This window comes from Dama dama, chromosome 32, assembly GCF_033118175.1.
Source record: "Dama dama isolate Ldn47 chromosome 32, ASM3311817v1, whole genome shotgun sequence".
Lineage (NCBI taxonomy): Eukaryota > Metazoa > Chordata > Mammalia > Artiodactyla > Cervidae > Dama > Dama dama.
Window position 1 is genome coordinate 25,720,153 of NC_083712.1, and position 22,046 is coordinate 25,742,198.

The following is a 22,046-nucleotide window of genomic DNA, read 5'->3' on the forward strand; positions in this document are numbered from 1 at the left end:
AACCCAGGCCTTTGGCAATAAGAGCATGGAGTCCTAACCACTGAACTGCCAGGGAATGCCCCCTGAAAATTTTTTTAAAACTACCTCCATTACTGTTATCATTAAAATTCTACATGTATTTTATGGCTTCATTGAGATATAATGTCTAAGATATTTTATTTATATACATATACATTGTGAAAGGATTGCTACCATCTAGTTAAACCTCATTCCCTCATGTGTTTCCCATGAGTGTATGAACAGGTTCATTCTACTTTCATAGCAATCTCACTACAGTCATACCACTGTATATCAACTCTAGTCACCACGTCTAATGGTATTCTTCAGCCTTGTGCATCTAAGGGCTGACAGTCTGTGTCCTTCCCAACTTCTTCCTATTTCCCACCCCCCACTCCCTATTTCCCCTATTATTGGCCTCAAAAGAAAAATTAATTCATTCAGCAAGCATTAAGACTCACTCCACGCTAGATGCTTAGCTATGTCCTCAGTGGAATTGAATTCATTTCTCTTCCTGGTCTCAGGGGCAGTAGAGACTAGTCTGAGAGGCACATTGAAACAGATGTTGTAACAGAAGGAAGTGTGGATCTGAGTAGGAAGGTGTGGTCCTTTGCCCTCAGTAGGAAGTGCCCAAGAAGTTCAGTTCAGTCCCTCAGGCGTGTCCAACTCTTTGCGACCCCATGGACTGCAGCACGCCAGGCTTCCCTGTCCACCAATTTCTGGACCTTGTTTAAACTCATGACCATTGAATCGGTGATGCCATCCAACCGTCTCACCCTCTGTCGTCCCTTCTCCTCCTGCCTTCAATCTTGCCCAGCATCAGGGTCTTTTCCAATGAGTCAGTTCTTCCCATCACATGGTCAAAGTAATGGAGCTTCAGCATCAGCATCAGTCCTTCCAGTGAATATTCAGGACTGATTTCCTTTAGGATTGACTGGCTTGATCTCCTTGCAGCCCAAGGGACTCTCAAGAGTCTTCTCCAGCAGTACAAAGACATCAATTCTTCGGTGCTCAGCTTTCTTAATTTCCAATTCTCATATCCATACATGACTACTGGAAAAACCATAGCTTTGACTAGACAGACCTTTGTTGGCAAAGTAATGTTTCTGCTTTTTAATATGCTGTCTAGGTTGGTCATAGCTTTTCTTCCAAGTAGCAAGTGTCTTTTAATTTTATGGCTGCAGTCCCCATCTGCAGTGATTTTGGAGCCCAAGAAAATAAAGTCTGTCCCTGTTTCCATTGTTTCCCCATCTATTTACCATGAAGTGATGGGACTGGATGTCATGATCTTCTTTTTTTGAAAGTTGAGTTTTAAGCCAACTTTTTCACTCTCTTCTCTCACTTTCATTAAGAGGCTCTTTAGTTCCTCTTCACTTTCTGCCATAAGGGTGGTGTCATCTGCATATCTGAGGTTCTTGATATTTCTCCCAGCAATCTTGATTCCAGCTTGTGCTTCATCCAGCCCAGCATTTCACGTGATATACTCTGCATATAAGTTAATTAATAGGATGATAGTATATAGCCTTGATGTACTCCTTTCCCAATTTGGAACCAGTTCATGTTCCATGTCTGCTTCTAACCGTTGCTTCTTGATTTGCGTACAGGTTTTTCAGGAGACAGGTAAGGTGGTCTGGTATTCCCATCTCTTTAAGAATTTTCTACAGTTTGTTGTGATCCACACAGTCAAAGGCTATAGCGTAGTCAATGAAGCAGAAGTCTATGTTTTTCTGGAATTTTCTTGCTTTTTCTGTGATCCAATGGATGTTGGCAATTTGATCTCTGGTTCCGCTGCCTTTTCTAAATCCACCTTGAACTTCTGGAAGTTCTCGGTTCAGGTACCGTTAAAGCCTAGCTTGGAGAATTTTGAGTATTACTTTGCTAGCATGTGAGATGAGTGCAATTGTGTGGTAGTTTGAACATTCTTTGGCATTGCCTTTCTTTGGAATTGGAAAGAAAACTGACCTTTTCCAGTCCTGTGACCCCTGCTGAGTTTTCCAAATTTGCTGCCATAGTGAGTACATTGATCACTTAGCAAGCAGAGATGAGAAAGCCTTTCTATTCTTTGGAACTCTGCATTCAGATGGACATATCTTTCTTTTTCTACTTTGCCTTTTGCTTCTCTTCTTTTTTCAGCTATTTGTAAGGCCTCCTCAGACAACCATTTTGCCTTTTTGTGTTTCTGTTTTGGGGGTATGGTTTTGATCACAGCTTCCTGTACAGTGTCATGAACCTCCATCCATAATTCTTCAGGCACTCTATTAGATCTAGTCCCTTTAATCTATTTGTCACTTCCACTGTATAATCATAAGGGATTTGATTTAGGTCATACCTGAATGATCTAGTGGTTTTCCCCACTTTCTTCAATTTAAGTATAAATTTTGCAATAAGGAGTTCATGATCTGAGCAACAGTCAGTTCCTGGTGTTGTTTTTGCTGACTGTATAGAACTTCTCCATCTTTCACTGCAAAGAATATAATCCATCTGATTTCAGCATTGACCATCTGGTGATGTCCATGTATAGAGTCATCTCTTGTGTTGTTGGAAGATGGTGTTTGCTATGACCAGGAAGGAAAGTCTTCACTAAGAGGTGGTGCTTCTCAAACTTAATATAGGGAGAGGTGATTCTGTAGACCCCCAGGTGGGGCAGCAAGGATTTTTTTTTTCCCATTTATTTTTATTAGTTGGAGGCTAATTACTTTACAATATTGTAGTGGTTTTTGCCATACATTGACATGAATCAGCCATGGATTTACATGTGTTCCCCATCCCGATCTCCCCTCCCGCCTCCCTCTCCATCCCATCCCTCTGGGTCTTCCCAGTGCACCAGCCCTGAGCACTTGTCTCATGCATTACATGCCAGTCAGAATGGCTGCTATCCAAAAGTCAACAAGCAATAAATGCTAGAGAGGGTGTGAAGAAAAGGGAAGCCTCTTACACTGTTAGTGGGAATGCAAACTAGTACAGCCACTATGGAGAACAGTGTGGAGATTCCTTAAAAAACTGGCAGCAAGGATTTAAAAGAGAATTGTCAACTCACTTTGTAACTCACTAGGCAGAGTTTGGGGATTGAAGGGAAAGAAGCCCATTGTATTCACAGGAATGGAGAGAAGAGAAGAATAGAGTAAAAAGTCCTGGAAAAATAAAAAGATGTGTGTGTGTAGAGAGGCAAACGCATGTGAAGTACTCAGGGAAGAATTGGTTAGGAATCCACCCTAGAACTGCCTATTATATCTTTAAATTTAAATATTAATTAAGGGGATTAAAAATAATGTTGCCCTGCAGATAATGGTGCTAACACGGGGTGGTGCCAAGTTGTTTCAGTCGTGTCCAACTCTTTGTGACTCCGTGGACCATAGCCTGCCAGGTTCCTCTGTCCTTGGGATTCTCTAGGCAAGAATACTGGAATGGGTTGCCATTCTCCTCTCCAGGAGATCTTCCTGACCCAGGGACCGAACCCATTTCTCTTATGTCTCCTTTGTTGGCAGGCAGGTTCTTTACCATTAGCGCCACCGCTATAGGTTGTGGATAATGGGGAATCACAGATTGCAGGTTGGGTCCTGATCTTAGTTTTCACATTCAGAAGATCAACACAGTGGAGCTGGAAAGGGTGGAAGGACAGAACTTTAAGGTCTAAAACAGTTATGTAGGCAACATTTAAGGGAGTGGGTAAGGATTTATAGCATTTAGATTGAGAGGAGGAGACCTTTTTGAGAAGAAATGATGTGCCTGGTGGATTGGAATAGCACATCCTGGTGTCAGAGAAAAAACCAGGATGACTGGAGCAGGGCTCACATGGATATATGAGGTCAGCCCAGGGTTGAGGCTGTGAACAGGAGAACTTGAGATGCCAGGCCTCAAATACTTCAGCACTTTCTTCTCTGTTAACGTGAGATTTTTGTAAGTGAATTAATTGGGACAAAGCAGTGAGCATTACTTTTTGGAAAACCTACTTTCCTCCCTTATTACCACATTGGTAATATGTGACTTGATAATTTGCAGCTAAGGTCTTTTTCATCTCTAGACATTCTTCAGTTGTATGATCCTAGTGGCGTTGAGAGACAATGTTAGATGATATGAGAATCTGATGGAGGAAAAAAAAGGTGATTCCAAGGTTTGGGGGCTGGGAAAAAGGAAATTTTAGTTACGACTAACACTAGTAGGTAGGAAGTTGTCTAATTGCCTAAGTTGCAATGTTAAAGAAAATGAAAATGTGAGTGGCATTGAGGTTCAGGAAGACAGAGCTGCAGGTGAGAATTTGGGGTTCATCGAGATAGGGCAGCGGTTAAAGTAGATAAATAGACTCTCCTGGAGAGGCGAATATGTAAAAAGTTGGAGCCAAGGCATGCATTTAGGAAATGCCCTAATGTTCAGGTGGAAGCATCAGGATGGTGTGGTTTCAAGGATGCCACAGAACGGGGTGTCCATACATATCTTATAGAAAAGTGGACGTACTTGCTACAAACAATAGCTAGGAGTTTGAGTGAGAACCATTTAAGTTTGGCAAATAAAGAGTAAAGATGAAAGTGAAAGTCAGTCAGTCGTATCTGACTCTCTGCGACCCCATGGACTATCCATGGAATTCTCCAGGCCAGAATACTGGAGTGGGCAGCCCTTCCCTTCTCCAGGGGATCGTCCCAACCCAGGGATCGAACCCAGGTCTGCTGTATTGCGGGCAGAGCTTTACCAGCTGAGCCACAAGGGAAGCCCAAGAATACTGGAGTGGGTAGCCCATCCCTTCTCCAGAGGGTCTGCTCGACCCAGGAATTGAACCAGGGTCTCCTGCATTGCAGGCAGATTCTTTACCAACTGAGCTATCAGGGAAGCCCAAGGACGAAAAGGGCAGATGAAAAAAGAGTGCTAATAATATAGCACCACCTGCTGTTAGGCATTAGGTATTTTTGAATTGTTTTTCTCAAATGGACTTCTTCCTTCCTATCTTGGTTGTTTTTTAGTTTTCACCAATTTTTTTATCTCGTAGCCTAGTGTGTGAACACAATAATTTACTTACTTTTAAATCAACAGTGTTGGAAGAAGTCATATCAATTTGTTTATCCCTTGATTTCAAGGTTGCCAAAAGTTTCTGTCTCAAATGACTCTGTGTCACAGAAACATGTATGTTAGTTGCTTAGTCATGTCTGACTCCTTGCAGCCCCATGGACTACTGTAGCTCATCAAGCTCCTCTGTCTATGGAATTCTCCAGGCAAGAATACTGGAGTGGGTAGCCATTCCTTTCTTCAGGAGATCTTCCCAACCCAGGGATAGAACCCAGGTCTCCTGAGTCTCCTGCATTGCAGGTAGATTCTTTACTATACTATCTGAGCCACAAGGGAATCCCATGTCTCAGAAGACCTGAGTTAATTCCTTCACAGTTACAGGGTTGCAGGAATCCTTCCTGTGTAAGTCTTAATATTTATTTTATATCTTGACTCACTTGTTCATCCCCAGAGAAGGAAATGGCAACCCACTCCACTATTCTTGCCTGGAAGATTGCATGGATGGAGGAGCCTGGCAGGCTACTATCCACGGGGTCACAAAAAGTTGGACACGACTGAATGACTTCACTTTCACTTGCTCATGTAGGAGCTCGGGTTTACAAGCTTAGAGCTTTGGGAATGAATAGCCATGGAAACTTTTTGTCTTTTTTTCAACCCCCAAGGAAAACCTGCATCCTTGAAAACTGCGCAGCCGTCTCGAGTGAATCTGCCCAGATTGCTTCCTAGGCCCAAAGCGTCTGTGAAGAACCCCGCACTTCAGAGGACAGAAAGCACCTCGTCTGTGGCCAGCATTCACAGTGAGCTGAGTGCTTACAGCAATAACTGTAAGTCAGCCTTGCGTCAGACCTTGGGGCCTGTCAAAACTGTAGTTGTGAGAGAAATCTAATGAGCTACCAATTATCAGGGTTTTCGATTCTGTGATTCAGGGGAAAATACACATCCCGCTTCTCCCTTGGAATTGCTCAAAAAAAGTTTGGCAGGAGAAGAAAGTTGTCTCAACATCATTCTCTTTTGATGAATGTGCTAGGAAACACTGACAGACTTATCTGTTGAAGGCGTGTGGGTGTTTTTTTTTTTTTTTTTTTTTTTCCACGATTTCTAAAGTGTACCGTTTGAAGATGCTGGGTTATTGTTGTTGGGTGTTTTTTTTTTTTTTGGTTTGTTTAAGGAAAGAAAGTGATCTAGGAACTATTGGAACCTAGCTGGAAATCAGAAAAAAAAGATAACTTCAGTTTCATTTTCTTTGTAAACAGCTGCATTTTATAGAATCATTTTTTTTTCCCCTAATCTTAAACTTCGGATGCTAGATTCAGTGTATTAGGAGTGAATATTATAACTTCAAGCTTAGTTTTAAATAATTTAAACTGAGAATATTTGGGAGATTTTCAATTAGTATGAATTTTGTTTTCTGTGTAGAAGCTATTTTCTTAAATAGTAAGTTGAGTTGTCCCTTTCATTCAAAAGACGTGTTTGGTCTTAGTGTTTATTTGCTCATTTCCTTTTTAATTTCTTTCAACAACAGCTCATGGATTAACAAATGTGAAGAATTTTGGAGTGCCTGCTTGTGTACAGGCAGCACTGTAGATGCTGGGAAGGATGTGAGATATCAAAGAAATGGTCCCTGTGTGAAAGGTAGTTGAGGATAAAGAAGATGTTTACATGGATAACTAGAATATCAGATAAAACAAGGAATAAGGGAGTGGTGGTGGGGAAGGGGGTTCTCTCTGCCTTAGAGGGGATCCGTTTCTTCTTTCTCTGAGGGGACAAGGTCAGATTGGAGTCATGTTATTGAACCTTCTGGGTGTGGAGCACCATGGAGGGTTACCATACATTCTTTCTCTGTTTTTTTTCTCAAATAACTTCCATTACCCTGATTTTACATGCAATGTAATTGAGGCTCAGAGAGGTTGTCGCTGGTCCAAGGGCACTCAGCCAGCATGTGACAGAACTGAGAAAGTTTGTGGCTAAGACTTGGAATTAATGACTGAATGAATAGCGCGTTTCCAAGAGGGTACTTAGCAGCAGCAGCTGGTCTCCTATGAGAGTAAGTAGCTGCATATGGGAACTTTAGGGACCCTGGACTGTGCTACTTGCAGTGAGATGGGACTGTTATCCACTTGCTACTTGAAGTTTGAAGTCGTGGCAGGAGATCAGAGGGTTTGCATGTATCTGTTGATTCTTGATTTGAAAAGGTCATTGACGCGTGTGTTCCCTTAAGGTCATTGCACTTGCAGCATTCTCTGTTTGTAACAGGAAATTTTAAAAACAAAACTGCTAGAACAGAAGCACCCAGGTGCTCTCTGGGGGGAGGGGGGGGAGCTGGAGGGTTGTGTAGTGTTGGCGCTTGTGCCCCTGGCAGGAGGTGCGTCTGTGGAGCCACTGCCCAGAGTCCCCATGGACTGCCACGTTGCCATGGCCCCGCTCAGGACCGCGTCTGACACTCCCAAGGAGGGCGTCAAAATGCTTCTGTCCGTTCCTTTTTGTCTTTTAACAAAGGGGCTTCCCGTAGACCCACAGAGCCTGTCTACTGGCTGTGTGTCCCTGTCTCAGATGAAGCGTTCAAATCAATGAGTCTCTTTCTTAGATGGAACCGCGAGCCTGTTTAGCCTGTTTAATCTGTTCTGTGTAGTGCCTCGGAGCTTAGATTTTTTTTTTCCCCCTGCTCCATTCTAATTCACTAAGAGCAAGCATGAGGAAAAGGAGCATGAACATGGCTGCAGTTTTCCTCGCTTGAGCTTGCTGTGATCCTTTTAAATGACTATACCAGGAGGATTTCGCAGCTGTACAGACACGGATGCGTCTTCAAAAATATTTATCAATTCTACACTCACCCCACCGGCCGGCTCAGAGAGGCACTACGATGCTACCTTATTGACACTGCTGGTTTTGGGATCCTACAGCCTTTGTATAGTTCCTTTGTTAGCCACGTTTACTGGCAAAAGAAGTAGGTCGACGATTTCTGGTTTGATTCTTTCTTTGTAAGCATGCTTAAATTTCCTTCAATAAATTGACTTAGTATCTCTCGATTGCTATCTTTATAACTCGTAATTTGTTAATTGTGGTATTTCTCGGGCATGTTTGTATTGAAGTTGTGAATAATTCTGCATAGAACCAATTTTATTGTGTATTTTATGTGTTTGGGAACTCGGGTTAAATATAATTCAGCAATGTTGTCGATGTTCTTGGCACATGAAATTATTTTATAAAAGACTAGTTAATGGTCTCATTTGTGATGAAACAACTGGTAGTTTTTGTGTGTGTATAGGCAATCATTGTGCAAGTATAGGAAAAATACTTTCCTAGAATTAGAATGAAATCATCACATTTTAATGCTTTTACTCATATTCTATCTAAAAATATTTAAAATGTGTGCTTTTTCAGAATTACCTTCAAACAAGAAAAAAATCATTTTGAGCTGCAGTGTTTCTGATTTCTGATAATGATGGGTCATGTTAGGAAATAACCTTTCGATCTGTGTTTTAAATTCTGGGGTGAAGCCTTTGGACGCTTTTAAAGAATGTTTTCTTGCTTTGTTTGCTCCTCTCTTTGTGATGTGATGCTGTCAGTGCAGTCGCTTCTGAGATGGCAAGATGCTCTTAGAAAATTCTGGTTTGCCGTGCTTAAGGATGCTATAGAAATAACACGACCAAGTTCTAAAGCAACTGAATCAAAATGTATAAGACAATAAACCTTTCTTTTGTGGGGGTTCCGGCAGGTGCTTTGTGTGTATTCTTTTCAGCATAGAAAATTTTTAAAGTTACAGTGTTGATTTTTTTAATATATGTATTAGTACAAAATTTAATCTGGTAGTTTCTGTATCAAATATGCTCATTTTTAGAGGTTAAATGTTGTAAGCTCTTCCAGACTCAGAGAGCTAAGGTCCAGTTTTTAAGATCATTGGATAAAAATACATTATATAGTGTAGGTCTTGTAAAGAGGGGAAGCTTTGAGGTACCTTTGTGTGAGTGTAGAAGGAGGTCTCAGGGGAGTCCAGAATTTTGCCATATTAGCAGGTATGAAGTCCAAGAGCTTCTTACACCTCCCAGTTTGGCCAGAAAAGCATGATGAGCACATTTATTTTTGAGAGACAGATGGCAAGGGGAAATGAAAGGTTGCACACCCGAGCTGTCTGCTCTGTCTGGGAGATGGAACGGGCAGAGGTAAACTAAAGAAATGGAGCTTTCTCTTCTCCCACCTTCACAGCCAGCCCCAGTGCACATGGATGATACATAGAGAAGAGCATCCAAGGTGGACTCCTGCAAGCTTTCTTACTAACTCATGGAAGCTGGACAGTCTCACACTCTCTTAGCCTCAGTGTTCTCACCTGATGAATGGGCAGGGAGACCCAGATCGTCCTAAATCCTTGCAGCGGCAAAGGCTTCTGCCTACCTTTAGTTTTCTTCATGATGATAAGATGGTACTAACAGCTTGGAAGGAGGGTGTTTGGAGTAGGGGTCAAGATAATGGAGAGAAAGATCAGTCTCACTCGCCTTCAGTCCCGTCCTCATTGCTGAATGGCAAATGGGGTATTGTGTCACCTGCCAGTACCGGTCAGTTGGTGAGAATCACCTGGACAGCAGAGAAAGTTTTCCCAGCCGCTTCCAGGTTCAGAGCAAACCCAGCGTGGGTTTGACCACTGACGCCTGCCTGAGGTGAGGAAGGGGGAAAGGCAGATGGTACCTACGTTGGCCCCGTGTTATGGCACATGCCCAGCACTTAAGCACATCCGAATGGACGACTGAATACAAAAATACTATCATCCAGACTGATGTTTTGTCTTCATGCTTTTCTGGATTATGTCTGAGACCTTCCTGTTAGTACAGGGTTGGGGACTTTGTGTTTGGAATTTCAGAGCTTGGACGTAAGTTGTGATTTGATTCAAAGCCACGTAGGCAGAGGATCTGGCACAGTGGGAAGTGTTAAGCTGATTCATCGAAAGTTCGGAAAACAAGCAGAAGTTTGGCTCCATGTGTATATACATGTTTTTTAAACAAAAACAAAAACTAACGTGGAGCAGGCGCTAGAGCGTGGTGTGAAGTGTTAGTTTGCAAATAACAGTTTGGAACAGTGGAAGCCTTTCTCTAGCAGGGAAATCTTTTTCCTTGTGCTTGGACTTCTCTGAGAATCTCTTCATTTTCTCGGTAGACTTGGTCATCTCTGTCATTTCACTTGAACCACATTCTGCGTGTGGGGAAATGAAGGATTCACGAGCATCTGTTACTCTGGCATAATCAGGGCAGCTAAGTCCAGGGCTGACCACAGCATGGGGCAGTTCTAAAACGGCATGTATTAGACCTGGCTGAGGCGTGGGCAACCACTTGGGGGACCTCACACATTGAGTCTACAAACCAGCCGTCACGGAGCGGCCGTGCCTCCTGGAGCACCATGTTGGGAGAATTCCCAGTGGGTGTTTGGCCTCAGATGGACCCTGCGCCCATTAGTGGGGGTCCCAAGACACCGTTTGCACTGTCTGCACACTAGGGGTTCAGACCCTCTCTTGCGTAGACAGGTGACACGATTCAGCACAGCTGGGCAGTGGCCCGGTCAGGACCACAACTCAGATAGTCCCGGCTCCATTCTATTCCTCGACACTAGGGTGCTTCCGTCATTCTTTTGGAACTTGTGCTGCTGAAGGGTTTATCATTGGGACATAATAATTCTAGATGAGAGGAAATGCAGACATTCTTTGCATACCCAGCTGGCTGCCCAGCTGAAATAGAAGGCGGGAGAAATATTCTCAAGGCATTGTGCCTTGTAATAAAGGTCGTCCTTCCAGTTGGGGTTTACTGGAAAGCGACAGGCCAGCTTAGAGGAGAGCCTTAGAGAACTGAGGCATGTGTAAGTGTTGGTCAAAAGGTCAGCACATTAGTAACACGGGAGAGAATGAAGGGGGCGTATGTAGTAGGTGATCGGAGAGAGAGAAAGTGTGTTTGTGTGTTTATATGAGTGGGTGCATATGTGTATGTGTATTTATATATGCCACATAAAAATGGAAGTGTGTGTTTATGTGTGTGTGCATGTGTGTGTGTGTTTATATATGTCACATAAAAATGGAAGCGTGTGTGTGTTTATGTGATTGTGTGCATATGTGTATGTGTGTGTGTGTTTATATTATATGTCACATCAAAATGGAAGTGTGTGTGTTTATGTGTGTGTGCATATGTGTATGTGTGTGTATATATATGTTACATATAAAAGTAAGTGCATGTGTGTGTGTGTTTGTACCCCAAGTCAAGCTCATTTTTATCCTTGTCATATGGAATGTTGACCCTCGCGTGTTAACACTGATGTAATCGCGTGGCGGCAGGACTGAGCCTCCAGGGGGGTGGTGAGACAGCTGGCCCCCAGCGCCTCCTGTTCTGCGCATGACCGAGACGGGAATATTGTCCCTTGTAAGAAGAGTCTTTTGCTTTCGTGACAAATCCTTTTACCAAGTCCTTTGGAAACCGAAAGTCTTTATGTTCAAAGCTTAGAAATAAAATGTGTGGATTTACTATCATATGAATTTATAGTAGGTCTGTAAATTAAATTCAGTTTTTCAAAATCTGAATAGGCAACTTATTTGCTGCTGAATATAGTTTCAAAAAGTGTCAAAAAAAGGCAGACTCGAATCCAGATTGTTGTAATACACGGTTGATACCGATAACATTATTCACTTCCCTTCATGGGTTTTGATTTAGCGTAGGTGGAAATGTTGATTGAAACCCAATATACATTTTATATGAATTTTATATGAAGACATGCTCTATGACACTTTGGTTCTGTTTCTTTAAGACTATGAAGTCATTCCCCATCGGTTCTTTAAAAAGTTATGTTGAATTTTGTAGTAGTTGTATTTTTAGTGTTTAACATTTACGTTAGCTCCATGTCAGCTTTGGAAAACTCAAATCTCCACGTTCTAGGGGAGAAGGGAGTTGGAAAGCACGGCAGGAAATTGACAGAAACTTATCAGCGGGAGGGAAGACTGTAGATTTGGCCTGGTATTAAGCGTTACCTGGGCACAGGAAGAACAGACGGCTCCCTGTAGGGGGGACTTGACGTCGATCAGGGCAGCGTGATGGCAAGTCTTCACCAGGCTCAAGTGTGACATCCTTCAGGAATGTTGTAGGAGCTGGGACAGTTTAGCCTAGGGAAAAATTTCTGTCCTCAAATTTATAAATATTAGTAAATAGGGTTGACATCTCATCCCTTTGCAGAAGTGTGAAGTGAAGAAAGGGATCAAGATTGGCAATAAAGACGTTTTTGATCCTAAGCGTTAATAATTAGAATGGAATTGGATGGTTAGAATTGGGTGTTGAAAATTATTTTGAAACAAATGATTAAGAAGTCCAGTCTGGGTTGGCAGAGGGGGATATTAAGCTTGGAAACCAGGTTGTGGATGATCAAACCTCCAGCACAGTAAGTATATGGTGACATGAACATGCCAGTGGTTTGTATGGTTACCAAGGGGAGATAGATAAAAAGCCTAACTTTTATGGGAATTGAAAAAACTATAAAACTTTCTAAGTATTTTTCTTTTGATTTTTCTTCCCCCCTCCTGAGCTATGGAGAGAAAAGGGCAAAGTGCTGTGTTTACACTCTTGAGCATTATGTATAACATGGTAACCTCTCGGTGAGAGCCAAGCAGTGCTATTAAAATTCCTTGTAGGAGCCGAGCTTCTGGACAGTGAACTTTTTCAAAGATGATTCAGTTCTGGAGAACTAAAAGGAAAATTTCAGAATGATAAGGACATACTGATGCCCTCCCCCTTTTAATTAGGTCACCGCTGCTGCTCTTCTCTCTGTGTTTATTACCACTTACTAAAATTGGAAACAGCCTTTTGGATATATGTAATTCTATGTGTTATTTTTGGCTGCATTGGGTCTTCTTCACCGCAGGGGATTTCTCTAGTCGGGGTGAGTGGGGTCCACTGTTCAGTTTTGGCCTCGGAGGCTTCTCAGTGCAGTGGCTTCTCTGGTTAGGAGCACAGGCTTCGGGTGCGTGGGCTTCGGGAGTTGTGGCTCCCAGGCTCTGGAGCACAGGCTCAGGAGCACAGGCTCAGGAGGGGTGATGCACGGACTTAGTTGCTCTGCAGCGTGTGGGATCTTCCTGGATCAGAGATCGAACCTGTGACTCCTGCCTGGGCAGGTGGAATTTTACCACTGAGCCACCCAGGCAAGTCTCTGAAACAGCTTTTTGTGTTACCTTTACATGCCGGTACTATTGTTTCCAAACCTTTCCTTAAAGGTTTTTGACACGTAAGGTGACTCTACAATGTAGATAACACTCAGCCAGAAACAGTGCAGTAAGTGATGGGGGTGCTGGTTGTGTTCCTAAAGTTTCCATAGTCCTGTCAACCGTACCAGAGCCGGGAACACTGTTTCATAGGACCTCATTATGGGCCCAGCACACTTTTACCAAAATGCAGTGTGAAAATGCTTGCTTTCTTTGAATTCAGAGCACAGGAAACAGATCCTGCTCCTTCGTTTTGCTTGCCTCTTCCCCTGCTCCTTACAAATCTTAAGGATACCATAGAAGATTTTGGTTATTTTTTTCAATCCAGTGGGATGCTATAAGTGTGAAGAGAAATATCTCATTGAGGGATAACCTACATAAACATACAGTCTACACAGTTGTCTTACGTAACTGAAAGATACTCAGGTTTTCATTGTCCAGGGCTCCTGTCATTACTGTGCAAAAGAAGAAATACAAGTAAGCAAGGCATCTGTTGAAGGCTTTATCTACAGGTTTCTCCGTGATTCAGATTGTCATTCTGGTAGACAATCAATGAGTTACAAATTGTCTATTTTTTTAAAGCTGTGTTCTTTATTTCCATGTATCACTGTCTTTTGATAATGCCAAGATTGCCTTTAGGGTCCCAGTGAGGACAGAGAAGCAAAATCAGAGACTAGCAAAATAGCAGACATCCTTTCTAGGACCCATTGACATATTAGCCCTAGAAGAGAGTATTTGGTCACCTTCACTCTGACCTCTTCCTGGGAAATAGTGTAGGTCTGCTTCTGCCGGACCCCCTTTTGCTAGTTAACTGTCATGGACTCAGAATTACAGCACAGTCTAAGCACAGGTGGCTAGTCTCAGATTTGCTCCAGAAGCCCTTTATTCAGTTCCTTTAGTGCCTGGAAACGTCCCGCTGCCCCCAACCCCGAGTTAATTCCTGTGTGAGTGAGAGAGGAAAGGTTTGCCTGGACTACAGGCGATGCTTTTATTATTGAGGTGGAATTCCATTTTCTGTTTCAACTCTGAGGCTTAGGCACCTTTGTTCTAGGGCGGATGTTGGAGTTTTAGCTTCTTGCTGCAGCAGAGAAGGGTCAGAACCTGATCTTACCTTCACAGCTACAGATGAGCTTGTGGATAACACTCATCCCTCAGTACCATGGGGGATTGGTTCCAGAACCCCTGAGGATACCAAAACATCTCCCAGATTTCAGGGATGAAAGCTGCCCTGGACCTGAGGCGTGAACCTGGGCTGTACCAGGATGTGTGATCACCCTGGTTACGTCTTACCCTGCGTCCCTGTGGACAGGAACTACCTATTGTCGTCTTTGTATCCCCAGCCTCCAGTAACGACTGGCACGTGGTGTGGGTGCTTAGTGAGCACTTGCTAATTCAAGGGGGACAGATAGGTCATGGAAGATTCGTACTGTGGTTATCAGTAAACTAAAATGCACTTTTCTATTCTAGCTGGCAATGCCGCTGTCATCAAATATGAGGAAAAACCTCCAAAACCAGCATTTCAAAATGGCTCCTCAGCACCCTTATATTTGAAGCCCTTGGTACCCAGAGGTCACGCGCACTTCCTGAAAACTCCTCCAAAAGGTATGGGACCTCCCGCTGAAGAGAAGAGGAAGACGGGGCTTTTCAAATCCTTGGCTCATAGGAGGTTAAAAATGTTGACAGGTTCATGGTATTTTTATTTACAAAAAGTCTGAGAAATAAAGACATGACAGATTTTACACTGAGGGAGCTCTTCTTGTTCTGAGAGTCTGCTGGTTCTGTAGCTAAAACTTGATACACAGAAATCAGCAGATAGAGCAAAGGTATAAGGAGATAAGAAATAAAACTTCCAGAGTTAAATTATGTGAAAGTGGCAATCTATAGTAATGGAATAGAAATGCATGGCTTACTTCATACTTTGGGTCCAACCATGTTATCCTGACCCCCACCCCCCACCGCTTTCTTTATCTCTTCTCTGAATTACTTACTTTGTAATTGCTGCAGCTATGAAGGTTAATCTTCAGATTTACAACATAAGAGGTATATACTTCTGGGGGATATACCTCTGGAATCTGGATGCCTGATGATCTGAGGTGGAGCTGATGTAATAATAATAGAAATAAAGTGACAATAAATGTAACGCACTTGAATCATCCCCAAACTATCCACTCCCCCCAACAACCCTCCACCCTGCCCCCAGGTCTATGGAAAAATTGTCGCCCATGAAACCAGTCCCTGGTGCCAGAAATGATGGGGGACCGCTGCTTATATGGAACGTTCTCTTGCAGCTTTATCACAGTGGAGCTGAAGCACATTAGCAGTTATTATTCAGTGAACCAAAAGATTGTTTAGCTGGAAGAATACTTGTGAATGAGAAGCCTGAGCTGTCATATGTGAGGCGTATTTATATTAGAGAGATTAAAAAACATAGAAAGTTACACAGTTCTCCTTCATCCCATCAACCACGGATAACTGTTCCATTTCCTCCTGTTCGTTCCTTTTGCGTGGGTCATCATCTTCCTTTTGTTTCAAGAAAACTCAGAGCATAGTATATATGCTCTCTTGTGCTGTGCTGCTTTTTATTAATTTAGTAGTATGTCATGAGAGCATCTTCATTTTAAATGACTATGAGATTGTCTCCTGTTTTCTAATTCTGTGGTTCCTGGACACGATTTCTGACTTTCACTATGGCACCTTATACTGGGATGAACATCTTTGGAGGTGAACATTGTTCATTGCTTCAGATTCTAGTTACATCCATGGGGTTTTCCTACAAGAGGGATCACTGAGTTAAACTGTATGAATCTTTGGGAACTTGTTGTTATGTCATTAAATAACTTTCCAGAAAGGTGTTAGTCTCTCAAAGCAGTGTGTCTGTTGCTCTGCTTCCTTCTCAATATGTGTGTGTGTGTGTGTGTGTGTGTGTGTGTGTGAGTGATAGAGAGAGAGAAATGTATGTAATGAAGTTTCCTGTGGTAACTTGAGGATGATTACCTATTAGTATTTACCAACACTTTCCTTTTCTACTGAATTCAAGAGAGAATAGGTACAGATACTGGCAGAAAGATTCTTCCAAGTGCCAGCAGGTCCTCATCTGTCCAAGGTCTTAAATAAACTTCTGAGGCATCAAATGACCCCTTGTTGGGCTGACATCAGTTTATGAATCTGTGGTTTTCACTGGTGGATGATAAAGCCCCGTGATCTGCACACACACTGGTACCTGGAAAGAAAGTGTCTGGCTTTGAGACTAAGGTCACTTGCAGAGTTAGAGTAGCTTGATTCCTTGGATACCTTTACAGAACAGAGAATCTCAGTATTCTAAAATGCCCGTTTATTGAATTTATGAGCTTTTGTATCACAGAGGTTTTACTTGAGCGGAAATCAATGCTTTCCATTTACAACAGCCACATATTTTAAGAGATTATCGTCTCTGTAAAATTCCACGGATAGAATGTGGCAACTGTTCTGACTGATCTGCTGGTGCTTTGCCCTAGAAACGACTCTATCATGTCAGGAAGACGTGCTCATAATCTCCTCGTGACTGACTTTCATAGCTCTGTGCCTGTCACCACTCCTGGTTGTATTTGTTTTTCAGCTTTATGGCTGTATAATTGACAATGAAAATTATAATAAATTTGATTTAATGCATATATACATTGTGAAAGAATTCCCCTGCTTACAATTTTATATCATATCTGTTTGAAGGAAAAGCATAAATATGTTTTTTCCTTCTTAGCTGAATAGCTATACAACTGGATTTAATACTTGGCAGTTTTAGAAATCACACCCTTTCTTCCATAAAGCCTGGCCTTTTATCTGCTCTGTAAGTGGTGGAATAGCATAAAGTGTGTAAGACACGTGTAAATTCAGTACTGTTAAATTTGAATTTCAGCAATTCTTGAATTGAAAAAAACTGTGGTTTGTCCTAACATATTTAATTGATGACAATGAATAATGTCACCATTAAACCATTAAACTACCATTTTGACCTTATTTGGAATGTCTTTTTATGCTTGGGAGGGGGAACTTTATTTGTAAAATGGTTTATTGTGTGATATTTCCTGTAAAATGTGTATCTTACAAATATTTCTCTTATATTTTAGATCCTTCAAGAAAAAGTCTATTTACAGCCTTGAATACAGGTAAGTGACCACTTTAAATACAGATAGAGGAAAAGAATCATTTTGTAAAGTTACATTATCAAGTATTTAAGTGTATTTGCAGTGATTTTTCACTAGTTGCTTATAAATATACTTTCAGTTTTGTGGCATAAACATAACTGCTTGTGACGTTGGCTGTCATAGGGTTGAAACTTGGTAAACATGGTTGCTAAGCCATCTGATGCAGAAGGATGTTTTATTAATCACAGATAATTTGCTTTTTTAAGTAATTATTTTTTTTCAAATGTGGAGCATATTATTCAGCATGCGGAGATGTGGAGAATATACTTTTTCTAAGAAATATGCTATTATAAAATGGATAGTCTTTAATTGTTAAATAATCTTGTGATCAGGTTTAGTAGTTCAAGCACTTAACATTTTTCTTTTCCTTCTCACACTTCTATTGAACAAACTCACACCTATCTCTAAGACTGTCTCTGAACCTTTGAACATCAACTGGGAATTAAAAAACTTGGTCTCTTGAAGGCAGAGAAGATTTTATAAACTGTACTCACTACAGTTTCTATGTTTTATCTATTGCTGGTTAGGTGCCTATCCACTACTTAAATTCTCCTCCTTAATATGTGGTTATAAGACAGTTTGATGGCTTCTGAGTCCATTGAGGATTACAACAGCAAATCACACGGCAGAGGCAGAAGGGTATTACTGTGATACACTGATTACAGATTTTCATGCTTCATGATAGCACTGGGAGCTAAGGCTATAAAGGTGAGCCCCAAATGAGTAAGGGCTTTGTCTTCAGGAAGGTTCCAGGAAAGTTGAAGGATTGCACAAATAAATATACAATCACAATTGCAGTAAATTTTAGGAAGGAGCATTGCTGGTTCCTAGTTAAAGGCTATGATGTAGTGAGGAAAGCCTGGATAGGAGGTATAAATTTGTGGACACCCCTCACCCCAACCCCCTATATACAGGTAGTATATTAAAGAAAATGGGATGGATAACCTTACATATGGAATAACTTGATGCTCCGGAGGCATGCTGGGTTTCCTTAGATTCTTTACCGTCTGAGACACCAGGGAAGCCCCATTCTAGTGGGTATGAACTGGTATCTCATTGTGGTTTCAGTTTGCATTTCCGTGATGGCTACTCAGATGTTGAGCATCTTTCAGAAGCTTATGGGCCATTCATATATCTTCTTTGGGGAAACACTTATTCAAGTCCTTTGCCCACTTTAAAATTATTTGTATTATTATTATTGAGGTGTAGGAGTTCTTTGTATATTCTGAATATTAAGCTCTTACCAGATAGATGATTTGCAAATAATTTTCTCCCATTCTGTAGGTTGTGTTTTCGTTTTCTTTCTTTCTTTCTTTCTTTTTTAATATTTATTTGGCTGTGCCAGGACTTAGCTATGACGTGTGGGAACTAGTTTTCTCTCTAGGAATTAAACCTGGACCCCCTGTGTTGGGAGTATGGAGTCTTAACCACTGTACCACCAGCATATCCCTGTTGTTTCATTTTCTTGATAATACCCTTTGAGGCACATTTTTAGTTTTCATGAGATCCAGTTTACCTATTTTTCTTCTTAAGTTACTTATTCATTTGGCATTATGTCTAAGAAGCCATTGCTTGTATAAGGTCATGAAGACCTATGCCCATGTTTTCTTCTAAGAGTTTTACACTTTCAGCTCTTATATTTAGGTCTTTGATGCATTTTTGAGCTAATTTCTGTATATGATATGATATGAAGTAGGGGGATCCAACTTAATTCTTTGGCATGTAGATTTCCAGCTGTCCCAGCACCATTTGTGGAAAACACTGTTCTTTCCTGCACTGAACTATCGTGGAACCTTTGTTGAAAACAGTTGGCTGTGAACACGAGAATTTGTTCCTGGGCCCTCTAAGCTATCCTATAGGCTTCCGTGGTGGCCCAGATGGTAAAGAATCTGCCTGCAATGCTGGAGACGCAGGTTCGATCCCTGGGCTGGGAAGATGCCTTGGAGGAAGGCATGGCAACCCACTCCAGTATTCTTGCCTGGAGAATCCCCATGGACAGAGGAGCCTGACAGGCTATGGTCCGTGGGGTTGCACATGGATCTGCGTGTTGATCCTCGTCAGTACCACGTTGTCTTGATTCCTGTGGTGTGGTGAGTCCTGAAATCAGAAAGTGCACATCCTTCAACCTGTCCTCTTTTCAGGATTATTTTGACTGTTCTGAGTCTCTTGAATTTCCATGTGAATATTAGTGTCAGCTTGTCAATAACAGTAAAGAAGTTGGTTAGGATTTTGATAGAGATTGCACTGAATCTGCAGATGCACTTCTGGAGCATTGGCCATCTTTATAATATTCAGTATTTTGATTCATGAATATGGGGTGCCCCCCCCCTTTTAGTTAGGTCTCCCTTCGTTTCTTTCAACAACTTTTTGATAGTTTTCAAAATACAAGTTTTGCAATTCTTCTGGGAAGTATTTGTTGTGTGACATCTCTGTGCTTTGGGAGCTGCTATTGATACTGGTCACGGTGAAGGAACTAGTTAAACAAGTCTAATATGCCTGCTCTGTGCTGCTTGGAAGGGCAGTCTTAATTTACGTCTCAAGTCAGAGATTACATAAAGTATTGTAGGGCTTCCCTGGTGGCTCAGTGGTACAGAATCTGCCTGTCAGTGCAGGAGACACGGGTTCGATCCTTTGGTCGGAAAGATCCCACATGCCACAGAGCAGCTAAGCCTGCGTGCCACAACCATTGAGCCTGTGCTCCGGGAACTGCAACTACTGAGCCCGTGCACCACCAGTACTGAAGCCCGCACACTCTAGAGCCCGTGCTCCACAAGAGAAGGCGCTGCAGTGAGGGGCCTACACACCACAACTAGAGAAAAGCCCTCACAGCAACGAAGACCCAGCACAGCCAAAAATAAATAAAACTATAAAGCACTGTAAAGAATATTTGTTTTCATAGGCACAGCAGTAAAAAAAAAAAAAAAAACCCTCCAATATGTATCTCCTTTCTACGTGCGGAAAAACTGTTAGCATTAGGCATTTTCCCTTGTCACATTGTGGGACTACAGTGATGTCTTGTTTCCAAAGCCTAACACTGACACTTAATGTAACAGTGACCCTTGATAGGAAAGGTTATCACAATGGCAAATTAACAAGTGACTGAGAAAAGAAATGGACAGTATAAATCACATCATGGTTTCATCTGGCAAAGCCTCTAAACCGTGGATTAGAAATAGGGCATAGGACAGAGTTTGAGAATGCCTGTCTTCAGTTAACCCTGCTCTAATAATTGCAGTGGGAGAAGCTGTGTTTTAAGGGGTCAACACTGTGATTTAATGTAGATTTCGAGTATGAACGCGTATTTTCCAAAAGTCATAAACTTGACTTTTCCAGGCTTCTCTGTTGATGGTTAGTGATTATCATTATTTAAAGCTGACCGAGTATTATGGTGAGCCTGCTCAGGAAAAGGCACAGTGTGTTGGCTTTTGGAGGAGCAGCTTAGAAGCTGAGAAAGTGAAGTGTTAGTTGCTCAGTCACGTCCGACTCTCTGCAACCCCATGGACTGTGGCCTGCCAGGCTCCGCTGTCCATGGAATTCTCCAGGCAGGAATACTGGAGCGGGTAGCCTTTCCCTTTTCCAGAGGATCTTCCTGACCCAGGAATCGAACCCAGGTCTCCCACATTGCGGGCAGATTCTTTACCATCTAAGCCACCAGGGAAACCCAGATGCTCAGAAGTAGTGTCCAAACAGCAGTGACTTTTTGGGTGGATCATGTAACCTCTTAATATTAGTTTTCTTTTCTGTGTAATTGAAATGACTGACCACTAAGGCGTCTCCCTGCTCTCTAAGCCTGTGATGGCCGAGCACATTGTCTTTCTATTCTACTTGCAGAGTCATCTTTAGATTGTACAGAAGACATTGACTCCGCATACAGACCTGTTCCTCTGAGCATTAAATCTTATGGCTCTCAGATAGTTTTCTTTTTTTAAAGCAACAGACTGTGGTGGAGATTAAAACTGAGCAGCTTCATATCTTTTCATTTGTGTACAATAATTATTTGAATTATAGCAGTTTGCTAAGTTCTAAAATGTTTAGCCAGGAAAGGTTTAGAAATCACCCTTTAGTATTTTTAAATTTGTGATTTGAAATTAAAATGTAGATAACTTTATATCCTGCTGTCACCTAACACAAGCAATTACTTATAATGACTATTACATTTAACATATGCAACAGCATTTAACTACTCCTCTTGTATATTTACGGTACTTCTGTATCACATTCACAAATGATCCTGTGATGAACATCTCTACAACGAAAACCTTCAAAGTTTAGGGGAGTTTTTGTGATAGATTCTTGTCTTTAATTAATTAGTATATTGTCTGTGCTGGGTCTTCGCCGCTGCACGTGGGCTCTCTTTAGCTGCAGTGAGCGGGGCTACTCTCTGGCTGTGGTGGACGGGTTTCTAGCTGCGGTGACTTCTCGTTGCAGAGCACGCGCTCTAGAGACCGCAGCCTCAGTGGTTGTGACATGTGAGATTGCCCCGTGGTGTGTGGGATCTTAGTTCCTGGGCCAGGGATCGAACCCGTGTCCCCTGCACTGGTAGGCAGAGTCTCAACCACTGGGCCACCAGGGAAGTCCCCTGTGATAGATTCTTATAAGTAGCATAAACAAATCAAAACATATGCACATTTGTCACCACTTCACTCAGCAAATTGTTT

The 22,046-nt window shown here is 42.0% G+C and overlaps 1 protein-coding gene across 4 annotated transcripts in view; it reads left to right on the plus strand.

The window, feature by feature from the left end:
* Positions 1 to 22,046, plus strand: part of MTUS1 (microtubule associated scaffold protein 1) — a 177,540-nt gene that overhangs the window by 86,893 nt on the left and 68,601 nt on the right. For 3 of the 4 annotated variants that reach the window (XM_061134843.1, XM_061134842.1, XM_061134841.1), the window contains exons 4-6: positions 5,655 to 5,816; positions 14,675 to 14,809; positions 17,311 to 17,349. In XM_061134843.1, the coding sequence (XP_060990826.1) occupies positions 5,655 to 5,816; positions 14,675 to 14,809; positions 17,311 to 17,349 (336 nt within the window). The remainder of the gene's footprint in view (positions 1 to 5,654; positions 5,817 to 14,674; positions 14,810 to 17,310; positions 17,350 to 22,046) is intronic. The other variant, XM_061134844.1, reaches the window with a different exon arrangement.